This window comes from Olea europaea, unplaced genomic scaffold (genome assembly GCF_002742605.1).
Source record: "Olea europaea var. sylvestris unplaced genomic scaffold, O_europaea_v1 scaffold2417, whole genome shotgun sequence".
NCBI classification, from domain to species: Eukaryota; Viridiplantae; Streptophyta; class Magnoliopsida; order Lamiales; family Oleaceae; genus Olea; species Olea europaea.
Window position 1 is genome coordinate 20016 of NW_019242345.1, and position 16763 is coordinate 36778.

At 33.3% G+C, this 16763-nt stretch overlaps 1 protein-coding gene across 1 annotated transcript; it reads right to left on the minus strand.

Moving 5' to 3' along the window:
- Positions 1-5577: 5577 nt before the first annotated feature.
- Positions 5578-16164, minus strand: LOC111382022 (probable serine/threonine-protein kinase At4g35230). Its single transcript, XM_023005882.1, has 9 exons — positions 14737-16164; positions 13824-13959; positions 13317-13450; positions 11025-11130; positions 9651-9736; positions 7448-7633; positions 7153-7315; positions 6760-6872; positions 5578-6535 (listed from the first exon to the last, which is right to left on the minus strand). Exons 1-9 carry the CDS (start codon positions 14752-14754, stop codon positions 6284-6286), a joined length of 1194 nt encoding a protein of 397 aa, XP_022861650.1. The 5' UTR covers positions 14755-16164; the 3' UTR covers positions 5578-6283.
- Between the last annotated feature and the right edge of the window lie 599 nt (positions 16165-16763).

The following is a 16763-nucleotide window of genomic DNA, read 5'->3' on the forward strand; positions in this document are numbered from 1 at the left end:
AAATGGCAAATTTCTGTATTTATGAAATGTAGAAAAATGTTGTAAAATAAGTGAAGATGTAGGGTAATAAACTCCGCTACATTCTTTTGTAGCATTGAAAAAATATTTTAAAAATTTTTTCACATGAAATGCAAGAAATTATTCTCAATCTTCTAAATTATGTTCGGGTCCGTATGTATGCCTACCGTTATAATATAATGAAATCACTTTATCGTAATTTTCACACGAATGTAATATAAGATATGTAGAGTTCCATCTATGTGTTACATCAGTAGCAAATGATTTCTTCTGTAAGTCACACTCTGCACACAAACTGTTAAATGCTTATTTTCTTACTAGTGACACGGTAATAAAATTTATTGCTTGTCTAATTTTACCTAAAGGAGAACTTATATGTTCTAATCCAACTTTTACAATTAAATTGATAATATGACATACACAACGTTGATGAAAAATAAAATTTCAAATGAAGGTCTAAGATCATTAATAAATATTTCAATAACACCTTTGTTCACAGTAGCATTATCAAAAGTAAAATTTCGAATCATATCTTGCATATCATATTCCTGTATGATATCTTTTAAGACCATGTATATGTTAGTGATATTATGAGGATATTCTATATATCTAAATGCAATAATCATTTTATATAAAAGTCACAGGTGATCAATATAATGAGTTTTAGCAGCAATATAATATTTTCTATAACCACCGGTCCATAAATCAGATGTAAATGATATAACACTATTAAAAGTTTTTAGACTTTCAATAGCAACTTGTTTTCTTTTGTTATATAATTTTATAGTAACTGAACGAAAAGTATTTCTACAATAAGAAGAATACTTGAGTTGGAGATATTTCTGCACGAGCCGGGTAAAATTTACTGAGTCTATCATCATAAGCGCATCTCCGTTGTAGTCACGTATGCAATCATTCCTTCACAAAATATTTCATTTGAATATACAAAGGTTCGATCTGTTTCGAGTCGAGATCGACTGGTTTCGCTTTGCAACTCCTTAATATGTGTCTATTCAAATGTATTGTGCTCAAATCGAGCTTCCAACTAAATTCCTTGCCACAGTAATTGCAACATGCTTTCCAGATATCCACTCCATTTTGAACACCAACTTTTTTACGTGTTATATGTTGTCAACAATCCGACGATTCTTTTTTCGACCTTTTAATCTCAAATACTTCTTCCTCATCAATATTCTTCAAATCAATTGGAACATTTCGAGATGCATCGTCGTAACTGGATAGAGTACTCGAGATATCCTTAAACTGATTAAACTCATCACTAATAAAATTCATCTATAACTAGTATGGTATAAAATACAAAATATTAGAGTATGACTGTATGAGAGTGAAAGAATTTGAATATGAGATTGAGAGTAAAGAAATTGGAGTTGAAACTTGAATCTATAATACTGCAAGTTAAAATGGATTGAAACAAATTGATTTGAAACTTAAAAATTTATCCCGTATTTATAGCCAAAAAAAATCAATTTTACCTCCAAATTTGAAATTCAAATTTGAATTTTGAATTTGAATTTCAAATATGAACCTCATAAATTGAATTATAAAATATAGTAGCAAATCAGACAATTCAAAGTATTTTTTTATCTGTCAATTAGACTACCTTAAGGCAGCATCAGCTGTCTATTATAGGCAGCTATAAAGCTGCCTATAATAGCAGCTTAACCCTTTAAAAAAAATTTGAACTTTGAATTTCGGGCGAGCCTTGTCACGAGTCATTTTGGCCCGTGACACGAGCCGGCCAGTGTGGCTCGCCGAGCCACAACGGACCAGCTCGGGCTCGGGCCAATGCCCCAAAATGGGGCTCCGCCAGAGCCAAGGCTCGGCCCATCCGAGCCACGAGCCGCGTCGGCTCGAAGCTCGAGCTTTTCCCAAGTCGAGCCGCCCGAGCCACCGAGCCAGTTCCACATCCCTACATTACCCAATTGAGATTTCCAAGAAGTTGAAGGACAAAATTTCTCTTAACAATAGTTGGATGATCCAATTGAAGTTTCATAAAAGTTGAAGGACTAAATTGCTCTAAAACAGTAGCTGGATGACCCATTTGAGGTTTCCTAAATGTTGAAGGACTAAGTTGCTTATAGATAATAGTTAGATGACCAATTTCATGAGGTCAAGAACTAAATTGCTTCGAAACAATAGTTGGTTGACTTATTTGAGGTTTTCGAAATGTTGAAGGGCTAAATTACTTCTAAATAATAGTTAGATGAACATTTCTCAAAAGTAATAGGTCTAAATTGCTTTCAAAAAATAGTTGGATGACCCAATTGAGGTTTCCGAAATGTTGAAGGACTAAATTGCCTCTAGGCAGTAGTTTGATGACCAATATGATGTTTCCAACAAGTTGGAGGACTGAATTCCTTTCAAACAATAGTTGGATGACCCAATTGATTTTTCGAAATATTGAAGGACTAAATTGCTTCTAGATAATAGTTGGATGACCAATTTCACGTTTCATAAAAGGTGAAGCACTAAATTGCTTTTAAACAATAGCTGGATGAGCCAATTGAGTTTTCCAAAATGTTAAAGGACTAAATTGCTTCTGAATAACAGTTAGATGACCAATATGATTTTTCGTGAGAGGTGAAGGACTAAATTGCTTTCAAACAATAGTTGGATGACCCAATTGAGGTTTCCCAAATGTTCAAGGACTAAATGTCTTCTAATCAATAGTTAGATGACCAATTTCATTTTTCGAAAAAGTTAAACACTAAATTGCTTTCAAACAATAGTTGGATGACCAAATTGAGGTTTCTGAAATGCTAAAGGACTAAATTGCTTCTAGTCAATAGTTGGATGACCATTTTCATTTTTCTTAAAAGGTGAAGCACTAAATTGCTTTTAAGTAATATTTGGATGACCAAATTGAACTTCCAAAATGGTGGAGGACTAAATTGCTTCTTAATAATAGTTAGATGACCAATTTGATGTTTCTTGATAGGTGAAGGACTAAATTGCTTTCAAACAATAGTTGGATGACCAAATTCAGGTTTTCGAAATATTTGAGAACGAAATTGCTTCAAATCAATAGTCAGATGACCAATTTCGTGTTTCCGAAAAGGTAAAGCACCAAATTGCCTTTATGCAATAGTTGGATGACCAAATTGATGTTTTCGAAATGCTGGAGGACTAAATTACTTCTAAACAGTAGTTCGATGACCAATTTCATGTTTTCGAAAAGGTGAAGCACTTAAAAGTTGGATGACCAAATTGATGTTCCGAAAATGTTGGAGGACTAAATTGCTTCTAATCAGCAGTTAGATGACCAATGCTGATAGAGGGATTTAAGTTTACCATGAATCAATTGATTCTATATGACTTATTACTACCCCTTTGACCACTTTATTCATACATGGAGTCAGGGGAAATGGAATTTTGTTTTTTATATTTCAAAATTGGACATGTTGGATTATATATATACGGATAGATGGATCCATCGGTAGATTCACACCTAAGATCTTTCTACAAATAGTAGTGGTATCCACCCCTATGGCCATGTTCTATTCGGATGAATAAATAAAAATTGTCTTTCGAAGAGATGGCTAAGTAGTTGATAGCCCTGGTCTTGAAAACCGGTATAGTTTTGAACAAAGAACTATCAAGGGTTCGAATTCCTCTCTCTCCTTTTTTTTCTCATTGAATAGATTTTTCGAAATGTTAAAGGACTAAATTGCTTTCCAACAATAGTTGGATGACCAAATTGATGTTTTCGAAGTGTTGGCGGACTAAATTGCTCTTATTAGTAGTCAGATGACCAATTTCATGTTTCGGAAAAGATGAAGCACTAAATTGCTTTTAAACATTCGTTTGACGACCAAATTGATGTTTCCAAAATGTTGGAGGACTAAATTGCTTCTAATCAATAGTTAGATGACCAGTTTTATCTTTCTGAAAAGATGAAGGAATAAATTGCTTTCAAACATTAGTTGGATGACCAAATTGATGTTTCCGAAATGTTGAAGGACTAAATTTCTTCTAGATAATAATTAGATGACCAATTTCACGTTTCTTCAAAGATGAAGCACTAAATTGCTTTTAAACAATAGTTTGATGACCAAATTCTTGTTTCCCAAATGTTGGAGGATTAAATTGCTTCTTAGAAATAGTTAGATGACCAATTTTGTGTTTTCAAAAAGTTTAAGGGTTAAATTGCTTTCGATTAATAGTTGGATGACCAAATTCTTTTTTCCGAAATGATGGAGGACTAAATTGCTTCCCATCAATAGTTTGATGACCAATTTCATGTTTTTGAAAAGGTCTTAATTGCTTTCGATTAATAGTTGGATGACCAATTTTTTTTCGAAATGTTGGAGGACTAAATTGCTTCTCATCAATAGTTTGATGACCAATTTCGCTTTTTCTGTAAAGGTAAAGGGCTTAATTGCTTTCGATCAATAGTTGGATGACCAAATTGAGGTTTTCGAAATATCGGAGGACCAAATTGCTTCTAATCAATAGTTTGATCTCCGATTTCATGTTTCTGACAAGGTGAAGGGCTAAATTGCTTTTGAACAATAGTTGGATGGCCGAATTGAGGTTTCCGAAATGTTAGAGGATTAAATTGCTTCTAATCAATAGTTGGATGATCAATTTCACGTTTCTTTGAAGGTGAAGCACTAAATTGCTTGTAAACAATAGTTGGATGACCAAATTGTTGTTTAGGAAATGCTGGAGGACTTAATTGCTTCTAACCAATAGTTAGATGACCAATTTCGTGGTTCTTCAAAAGTCAAGTACTAAATTGCTTTTAAACAGTAGTTGGATTACCCAATTGATGTTTCTGAAATGTTGGATAACTAAATTGCTTCTAAATAATAAATCGATGACCAATTTGTTGTTTCTCGAGAGTTAAAGGACAAAATTGCCTTTACACTATATTGAGACGACCCAATTGAAGTTTCATAAAAGTTGAAGGACTAAAGTGCTTAAACTATACACTAAAACCTAAACGCTACACCCTAAAATCTGAAGCCCTAACCCTATATTTCAATTAGGTCCTCGAATTAAAGATTGTTAAAACTTGAAGGACTAATCTTTTAATCTACACCCTAAACCTTGAAATTTTAATTGTGTCATCTAACTATTTTGTAAAACCAATTTAGTCCTTGAAAGTTAGAGAAACTTCATTTTGTTCTTCCAACTATAGTGGAAAAGTAATTTAGTCCTCACTTTTTTTGAAACTTCTAATTGGTCATCTAGCTATTACTTGGAAGCAATTTAGTCCTACAATCTTTAGGAAACTTCAATTAGGTCATCCAACTATTGTTCCAGAGAAATTTAGTCCTTCAACTTTTAGGAAACATCAATTCGGGAATCCAAGTGTACTTTAGAAGTAATTTTATCCTTCAACTGCTAGAAAACATCAATTGGGTTTTCCAACTATAGTATAAAAGCAATTTAATGCTTCAACTTTTATGAAATTTCAATTGGGTCTTCCAAGTTTACTTTAAAAGCAATCTCATCATTCAAATTTAATCTTGCCTTTAAACTCAAATCTGTTTCTTCAATTCTATACGAAATGGTGGATAAAGAGCAGGCAACGAAGAAACGATCTTAGAATTTCATTTTGTAAACATTTTGCTTGTTCAAATAGGGTTGATGTTTTATCTTATAATCGTCGGAAAAATTTCTAGCATTGCCAATGGATTGATGCGGCCACTCATGACTCATGTTCGACTAGATGATCAATTCTTTCGGAGGGACGGATCCATCTCACGTATTGCATGAAGTTTCAAAGGTGAGATAGCTGAACAACAAATTGCCGACTACGTTTTGAAATTTTCCAAAAAATTCGGGCAGCATTACAGGAAGCAAAGTCGCACACCAACTGCTCGACATAATTCTCAAGTGTACCCCATCATATTGGACAACAAAAGGCAGCCAGAGGTTGTTCAATTGACCGAAGTCATTTCTCAAGATATGCAAGGGGTTTAATGGTTCCAATTCTATATTCCTATAGTGGTGGTGGTTTTGGTTGACGCCTGCACTACGCTCTACAGCTCCTAGACAATGTAATCGGGGAGGAAAATGAAAGGTCGTGGATTTCCGACAGGGGTGGCGGGGCAGTTGGCAAGACTAACATTCAAACTGCATTAACCAGTGACTATCTACTAAAAATTTGGCACAGGTGATTTACACATTTCAGCTATAGCGCCTAAAACCGCAGTAAGATTTCCCATGTAACCTTCACACCACTGAATTAGCCCAGCCTACAAGACAATCCTGATATCCGCTATCATGTTGTCGTTTAATTTCGTTGACTATTTTGCTTCTTAGTTTCGAAGGCAGCTCCATCACTGAGCATGTCTTGAGCATCAGTTTCCATTCCAAGCTTGCAGAGGGCAAGAGCCTGCATATAAAAAGCAGTTGGCCATTCCGGCAAGCAAACTTGAGCCTGCATTGCATCTCTCAGTGCAAGTTCCGGTTGGTCAATCATCAAGTACAAGAGGGCTCGTCTCACAAATACCGTACCAGAAGGAACAGACATTGTCGATACCAACTGTCCATCAAAAAAAACAATGTTAAATTAAAAGTTGAACACATAACCATATTGAAAAAGCCAAAGTAAATACAAGGTGTACAGGCTAGAAGAAAGCTTTTATAGAAAGCTGACCGAAGGTAATTTTCTCAGAAAACTCTTCTACAAGAAGCAGAAACAAAAGCAAAAGTCTTGCGAAACGGGCCCTAATAATAATAGATCAGATTGAAAAACAACGAATGTACCTTTGAGTAATTATCAATTGCACTCTTAAAGTCCTTGTCCCTGAATCCAATATCCCCAAGTTTCTTTGTATTCAACATATCTTGAACTTGTTGGGTCCATTCTTGGAATGAAGCTGCAGACAGACAATATTACCAAACGAAACGTCTTAATGTAAGATTGCACGATCCAAAACAGCAATAAACTTCAAAATACTGTTATTCAATACAGGTGTAACAAGTTAAAAATCTTGGTTCACAAATGTCCAAGATATGTAACATCAATATTGAGTCAAAACAGCACTCCAGTTTCTTTTGTCAATTGAATTATTTTTCAAATATTTCAGATCATATAGATCCCGTGAAATTCTTTCTTCCCACTAATTGATTATGGAGAAGTGAAGGAGACAAATCAACTCACCTCATTTTCAGCACCCTCTTCGTCTTTATATCCTGTTTTAAGCAAGATATCATGCACAGCAGTAAGGTCCATTCTCGAACAAGCATTTCCAAGAGGAGAAAGTATGATAGGTATAACCACAGGGTTTTTTGTAAGACCCATCAATACTTGCGAAGCAACCTAGGAATGTGAAGGAGAAAGGCTCAGTACATCCATGAATATATTGGTCACTCCACCAGTATATGCGGCAGTCTAATACTTGTATCCAAACCTCTAAAATGATGACAAACAAAACATAAATAAAATATTCACCTCCTGCCTTTGAAGAGGGGCGACGGAGGTTAGAAGAAACTTCATATCGGGCCGATCTCTAGGCTCGTATTGGAGACACTTAGATGCAAGTTCCACTAACGCAGTAGCATCTTCATTAGCATATTGTCCTTCCAAGGATGAGTCCAACAGCAATAAAACATTCTTTCCTCTTATCAAATCCAATGCCTGGAGAAGAATATATAATAATTTTCAATAAACAAATTAAATCAACAGGAACTTAATTTATGCAGCTAAAATTTTGATTAATATAAAATGAGGGAAGGCTTTGATAGAGGCCAGCAAACCTGAACATAAATATCATTGACCCTCTTTGGATAAAATAAAGAAAAGAATTAGTGAAGACCTCCCTTTCTAAAGAAAATCAAGGGTGCCGTACCTATTCCGGTATCTCCTCGAGGCTTAAAACTTGGGCTAAGATCTCAGTGAGATGAACCTCATCTCAGTCTAGATGGTCTATCTTGACAAGGACAAGGTACAGAGAATAGCAAATTTACACTAAGGTATCCGATGAGATGCCCCATCCACATAAAGCTAGTCATATATGATTTGATAGTATTTAGTACATGGACACTACCTGCTGACACACTCTTGTTTTTAGGACCTTGCTTTGAGGAATGTTAGTCAGAAACTATCAGTTTGATTTTAGTACACCGGCATCATGTGTTGGTTGGTTATATGAATGAGAGAATCAGAGTAATCCCCAAAATCATAGATTCTGTAAGGGACTGCTAAAAGGGCCCTGATATAGCGGAATCTTTGCATTGTTACATATTTTTCAATTTGGACCTATATTCCCTCTCTGCCTCTCTTTATGTCTCTATGATGGATACTAATAGATGATGACAACTGATTGGACACTTATCATGCTCCTCTACCCAACTGACAATATTAGCTAGTGATAATTTATAAAATAATTAGTTAATGAGATAAAATATCAATACTCCAGTAATTTTAGTCTTCGCTTGGGGTAACTGGCTAACTGGCATTAACTCTTCCAGTTTTCTTAAACAAACAAGATTTCTGCACCTTTGAAGTAGAGGAACCTACAACTTATTAAAAGTAGGACCAAGGATTGTGCATCCTCAAATGGGTAAAACAAGCTGGACAAGACCAAGACAGCCAGTTATCTTTTATACCATGTAAATACCGCATGTGAAAATACATCCAGTTCAAAAAATGAATGAATGCTAACTAAGATAAAACACAGAATTTATCTTGTCAGCTAAATCAAGCAATCTTAGCTCTCAATTAAGTGATAGAAAGATTTCAGGTAAAAATGAAAATATTACTCTTCAAATTTAAAATTACTAGGCATGAGAAGTCTGGCCCTAACATTATCTGAAATTAAAGTTAATGAGCTGGAATAAATCTGGCCCTTGTATAGTCTGAACCTTGCCATTAAGTCATTTTGATGGTTCATAAAATCTTTGAGAACGCATGGGAGAAACTGCAAAGAACCCATCCCATTAGCTTCTCATACTTCAACCAACCTTCTAAATTTTTGCGGTTTTCTAAGCCATCTGTATGCCGCCTTCCTTTTAGCTTCTACTGACAGTGTTGACTCTAGTTATGTACTCCAACTCATGTTCCCATACGCAACAGTATAGGCCCATACCTTTATTTTGACAAATAACTAATCAACGTAAGTTCTTTCTTTGAAAACACAAGATTCTTTCAGTATTAATTGACCATTTGGTTGTTGATTCCCTCTTTTCTCAAGTTATCAATTCCTTTGCCAAAGAAATTAAGCCCTTGTTTGGTCCCCATTATTTCCAAAATACATTTCTATCTCTCTTATTTTCAACCACATATTCTTCAATGACAAAATATTACATGCAAACCCAAAACTTTTCCATATTTTTTTAACCTCACATCTCCATCAAAATACTATTCAAAAATGCATTTTGGGCAAAAAAAAATGGGGCTCAAACAGGCTCTAAACTAGAGGCATTTTGGTCATTGTATGAGTTATTGGAATGCTTTAAATCTTTGCAGGTATGTGCTGCTATCATCATTAAGAGTTAATGGTTGACAGTGATTAAAAGGGTTATTGAAATGGGGTCGGTAGACTGTTTTTAGACAACAAGTGAGTTGTTGGCAAAATTCAGAAAGTAACTTGCCACTAAACCTACGATCCTAATCAACATAGTGAAGCATGAGAGCGTGACAGAATATATATTACATGGCTAGGAGGAATATGCTTTCCACTCAAAAGGTCCAGTAGAACAGTTCCATAACTGTAAATCACACTTTCTGGAATGACCCTGCCTGAAATATTGGGAAAGAAAAAAAAGAGGTGTCATAACTTATAGATAACAAACTGTGATCATAAATTTTAAACAAATAGATAGAAAACTTTCAGGTAGATTGACCAGGATCTGATTGCTGGCAATCAGAAAACTCAGGGATAAAGAAGTTAATATATTTGAAATATAATTTTTCACTGGTAGAATTCACAATTACGGCATTTGGAAATAGAGAGGCAATTCATATACACTAGAGTACACCAAAAACAGATAAAAAATGAAAAAATAAATATGTAGACATTTAAACATTGGCAAGGGCTCTACTAGAAGTTTAATTAACAAAAAATGATAGGGTGGAAAAGAAAGTTTCACTAGTATACAAAGATGCCAAATAGAGTACTTGGGTTGATTACATAGCAAACTAGTCGTCAAAACTTTTGTTGACCAAGTATTCCATCCATGCCTTCAAATTGACGGCCTTTGCACAAGTTGACTTCAAGGTAACTTGTAGGCTATAATTATTTTCAAAAGTAAACAACAGCGATGTGTTAGGTTGTTGATATGCAGTTAACGGGAACTTGATTGCATATAAACAAAAATGCATGATTGACGATCTCCCCGATTGGTCAAATCCAGTGAGCTTGGTATCTGTTCCTCAGGGTATAAAATTCATCTTTCCTAATCCAACCCTTCAGCTGATCACACCCATGTAGTCCATAGGCTTCTGGGAAAATCACACGAGCATCCACCTCATCATCTTGACAAAGAACATACAATGAGCAGCCAAAATAGCAGTTTTGGCAATGCCTAGGAGTTCTAAACACTGTTTAAGTTATAGGTATTTCCAGATGACGACTAGGATACATTCGGCAAATTTTCACAAGGGAACACTCTTTCCAGTGAAAAATCTGAAAGGTCAAGCATTTGTCTTGCCAATTTTTTGTCGTTCTGCAATAAGTTAAATAAAATAACAATTGTTGTTCATGAAACTATTAGAGACGGAAATTTCTCACTCATTAAATGTCGTTAGAGTGTGATAGGAAGCATATTGTAAGATATAGTTCAACTTTGGCCTTAAAGTTTAAGTAAATATAAGAAACAATTGTCAAAACAGATATTAATTTATTTACCTTGATTCCTCGGTTAAACTTCTATACAACAATTCAAAAAAATTAGACACACAAAGAAGCATTCACAAACATGATAAAGGAAAAGAAAACAACCAGATAAAATTTCTCATGAAAGATATAACCGTATTCTACCAGATTTCAAATTTCTGTAACAAATTATATAGACCAAGAACAATATACCAGTGCGCAAAAACTCAGGGGGCGTATAAGCTAGATTGGTGCTATAACTCTTTCCATCTCTGCTGTTTTTCATCAGGCCAAAACTAGATAAACGAGGATCACCATCCTGTGACAGAAACAACCAGATTCAGCAAAGATTTAACGAGTTTCTAAAAATCACGAATGATTGTCCATGCCAACTTTAACCAACGGACATATGTCACAGCATATTTAAGGAACGCACCCTCTTCTGGAGAAGAATGAAAATGAAAATAACAGAGAATATCTTTCAATCTTCAAAAATAGTAATGATCTTGAAAATGCTGAAACAACATGTGAGTGTAACAAAGGTTTTCAATTTTTTATACACCAAATCTTCAGGTTCTAATAATCGCTAATGTAGATAGAGTGTAGATCCACCCATACAGAGAAGTATGTCAGTCTGAATCTGTTTCTTGATTCTTATGAAGAGATCACTAAATGATTGTTGAGATAAAAGAAGACTTTAAGGGGGGTGTATTCAATTGGGACTTTTGAAAACTTTGATGAACTTTTTTTAACTGATACTTTTGTAGATTTCGTAGATCTTTTAAAAATTTGTATGGAATTAGTGGAAGTCGTTCGTAGACTTTTATGGATTTTCATTTTAAAATTTTATAGACTTTTGTGGAATTCAAAAGACTTTTGAAAACTTTCATTTGAAATAGAATTCACATGGATCAGGTGTGAGATTCTCACATACGAGATGTTAGTTCCCATAATTTCCCTTTTACTTCCACTTCTTCTTCCCATATAATAAAAAAGAATTTGAAAAAATAAAAATTTAAGACTTTAATTAAATAATTAATAATCAAAAGTATACATATATATATAGGATTTAATATTATTAGTATAGTATACTTTTAAAAATAAATAAAAAATTAATATATTTAAATTTAATTATAAATTTTCATAATTTAATAAAAAAATAGGTATTTTTCTCAAAAAATGAATGAGAAATTTGAAAGTCTCCCAAAATCTCGTGATTAATGAGAGACAAATTTTAAGATATTATATGAGTACTTTCTACTTAAAAATTAGTACATCAGAGACTTTTATAAAAGTCTCTAAAAGTCATTAAAATTTGAATACCGTAAGACTTATAGAGATTTCTAAAAAGTTTTAATTGAATACACCGTAACTTTTAGAGACTTTTTAAAGTCTATAAAAGTCTTAATTGAATACACCATGACTTTTACAGAGTCTCAAAAAGTCTCAATTTAATATCCCTAAATTTTTTAAATCTCAAAAAGTCATTAAAAATCTCGATTGAATACACCCTCCTAAATAGAAGTAAATCGCTGTTATGAGAAAAACAAGCAAAAGAATTTGTTGACATTGAACTGATAAGTTCTATTTCTGTAATTGGCTTTTGGTGCGCATGTAGATTTTTGTTTTACTCTATAAATCTCCAACCCATTATGTCTACTTCACTTGTTTTTGGATTGAATATTATGCCCCCTTCTGATCCCCAATTTTTAAAAACTCATTTTTATCCAAGCTCTTTTTCAAACATACATTCTCCCAATGAAATTATTTTACACGTAAACCTAAAAATTTTCCCAACTTTTTAACCCACACATTCTTCAAGAAAATCACTACTACAAAATACATTCTCAATAAAAATGAAGCTCAAACACACCCAATATCAAGCAAGCATGAAAGATTAGATGAAGATGTCAAACTAATCATCCTTGCTCTCGCATAACTAAATAAAGTTTCTAATGAATCCGTCGCTATCAATGACATCTTCTTCAGAAAGAATTTGACAATAGGTCATCACAAAAGCCGTGCCCCAATGGCAAGTAGATCACTACATGAGAGTTTCTATTCTATCCGGAGGAAGTCACTAAGATGGACCCTGTTGATTAAATTGCTGCGTCCAGAATTACAGATCTTGAATGAGAAACAGAGTTAACTAATAGTTTAAGGTTTTATCCACGCATTAGAGTCCTAATATTAGTTGATAGTCCAACAACCTTCTCATGCAATGAAGTATCAAATTCAGAATTTTTAAAGACTCAGAAAATGGGGAAAAAAAAAAAATATATATATATATATATATATATATATATATATATATATATATATATATATATATATATATATATATATATATATATATATATATATATATATATATATATATATATATATATATAGACACACACACATACATACATAAGCAAACACATATATCATAAAGAAAGATGTACAACAGTACTTTCCAAGCAAAGACAAAATTATGAGAACTGAATAGCTGTTTAGAAGTACCTCATCAAAAATAACTCTATAAGCATTTAAATCATGATAGATATTTCGGTTTTCAGCATTGCAGTGATCAAGTGCCTGTGCTATATAATATGCAACTCTCACACGCATTTCCCATGGCAAAGGTTGTTTATCCCCTAAAGCAAAAATAAAAGTCATGCACAAAACGGAAGAGAGGACAAGAAAATGCCAACTAATTTAAATAAAATATTTATTACGTAAGAATTTAAGAATGTCCAGAAAGAAAGAGAAACAAGAAATAAGGCCCAAAACTCATTTTCTTATTTCTCACATGGCAGAACTGCCATTTGGCATACCAATTAAATAAGAGGCACAGAACATTATAGATACCATTAACATAATCTTCTTACTTTCTGCAAGAAGTGGAAAATGCAATTCACAACAGTAACCATATCTAGAAGATATATGGCTGGAAAGTAGAACAAAACAGTGCTATCATGTAATATGTTCAAAAATTCCATTAGTAAGGCTAAAGACTAAAATACATACAGTGAAAGAGGTGCTTTGACAGTGTATCGTTAGGCATAAATTCAGCAACTAATAGACGCTCATCTCCCTCAGCACAACATCCGATTAAATTCACCAGTCTCTTGTGTCTAACCTTACCAACTCCAGCAGCTTCTGCCTGCAAATGAATTTCATGATAATCACAAAGACTGATACATGATTTTTAAAATTAAACACAAGACTCGAGAATTGGATGGAAGAGATACGTAGCAATCTTGATGTTACAGGCATTCAGTCAATAGCTCCATTGACATAAACAAAAGTCTCAAACTGATTTCATAAATCCCAAGAATCCTCTTAAAGAAGTAAGAGTATATTTGTTGTACTTAAAAGTTACTTATCTAGAATGTAAGTTGAGACTTACTTTCTAGAAAGAAAATTTTGCTAGTCAAAATAAGTCACTTCGAAAATCATTGTTTGGCAAAACAAGTAACTTAAAAGTAAGTTTGACTTGCTTCTAAGCACAGTTAAACATGCTCTAAAACAATTAAGGTGCCAATATTGGTTTACTAGCATGATACATTTTAGTTCCTTGTACTTATAGCTTCAACTTTCCCATACATTGACATAAAAAAAAACCTGAATGACACAAGTGGAACATCAAAGACAGGTAGACCACTTCCCAATTTACTGTGTTAGAATGCTTATATGAATACAGAAGTTCATGAAATTAAATCAAGCAGAATCATCAAGTGAAATCAATCAACTTTTACAGACTTATTTTGAGGGAGTAGACCTTAAAGAGAAATAATGAAAACCTGGTAACGTAACAATTTGGAAACATGAAGCCAAAATTCATCTTGAGATTTTCCATTTTCCTTGAGCATTTCTCCAATGAAGTATGCTAGAATTCGCTAACTAATATCTAAATTGGCAATACAAAACAAGAACTTACTACAAATTGTTGGGCCATGACTGCTTTGAGAAGCACTTAATGGCAACAAGCTGGTTATTTCCAAGCTTCCCTCTATAGACAACATTTGGAGCTTTCTCTCCACTCTCTGAAACAATGAAATCTCTGCTGAACTCATTTGTTGCAGCACGCAGCTTTGCAAGGCCAAATTCTTGGAATGCAGGCACCAGATCTTGACCTTCTTGGTCCCCATTTGCTTCATCAGCATTTAACAGTTGACCAAAACATCAAAAGAGAAAGAACAAAATGTAAGTAAAAAGGGGGCATCAAAAACTTATGCCAGGTGCATGAATGTTATGATGCATAAGGAAGAAATAAACATATGAAATTCAGAGTTCTTCGATCAAAATTCAGCATTGAAGTTCTCATTTCGTAGGTCATTCGTAGACATTCGGCTCAACACATATTAAGCAAATACAACAAAAAGCCAAAAGAACTTTCTTTCCCAAAACGAATAGAACAAACTCAAACCCAAAAAATTACCAACATATTAAATTGTATAAATGAGGAAAAATGAAAATTTTCACTCAAGAAATCAGCATTCAAGATTCAATCATCCAACAAGTAAAAGACAAAAAGTAGTTAAGAAAGATAAACATAGGAAAAATTTGAATATGCTAATGCCAAACTTTTCTGATACTGTAAGATCAAGGTGCAAAAATTATGAAGATAATAGAAAGATGTAAGACCTCATTGTGTAAAGGTTGGTTATACCTTCCTCAGAAAAAATATAAAAACACAGACCCACATTTACATAAATACGCATAAAATAATAAAGAGAACAAATAAAGAAACTATTTTATGATCTTTTAAGCAATGGAGAAACTATATGATAACCAAAAAAATGTCATTTTTCATCTAAGTCTTCAAAAAGCAGCCCTATTCAATACCTTTCCGTCAAATAAACCCCAAAGACAAACACGACATACCCTTAAAAATTTATATACATTTATATCTAAGCATTAAAAACAGAAAAAATAAATAATAAACCACACGGACACAGTATAATCATATACACATTTTATACAATATTACTAAATGAGGAAAACTAATATATGCTGCCCACAATAAAGTTAAAAATATTAAGCATTAAGCATGCAATCAACCCTTAAGTCCAAAAAGAAAATCTAAAAAATAGAAGTACAACGATAGATATACACAAACGTATGAATGATTATTAAAAATAAGGAGTATAAAGAAGAGGAAACGAAGGATACCCAGATCTGGTTTGGAGTCAGGCTGGGGAGGTTCTTTGTCAGGCGACTGAACATTGGCGGTTTTGGACTGGAAACAGCCCATTCTTTGTGTGCTCACATTCACACACTCACTCCACTGCTTATAAGGCGTGTGTGTGTGTGTATATAACACTCCTTCCTCCTGTATATATAAGAAAAGTTTGATGTTGGGAAGTTAGGAAGAATTTGGGTGGGCTGTGTTGTATTTGTATATATTTGTGATGATAAAAACACTCAGCAGGGGATGCTGAATGGGTACTTTTTAAATTGGCTTGGTCGAATAATCAATTTTTCAATTTGATCTTTTTTTTTTTGTATTCACCATATTGGTCTCTTGTCAATAAAAAGATAATTGTGCTCTTATTTATGTTTCACAATTACAAAAGTATATCAATTCTTTGAAAAACAATAATACCTTTAATAGTTTAAATAAATTCAGTTATTTTCATACGTAAATTTCAAAATCAGTTTTGCTTATCAGTTTCTCTAATACAGTAAAAAAGAATTTTTTCCTTCCATCTGCTAAAATATTGAAATCTCCCAAAATTATCAAAGATAAACACAGATGTATAATTTTTTTATAGCAAAAATAACAAAAAAATTCATCTCTGTATGCATATATTTTACAGGAAAAATTTATAGGTGTCTGTAAAATAAATATTTAAACATTATTTCGTTGAAAAAGGGAAAAAAATAAAAAATTCAAACGTAAATTTCAGATGAAACGGACGAAAAAAAGTTGGGTCAAATATTTCCAGCATGCCCAGTTATCCT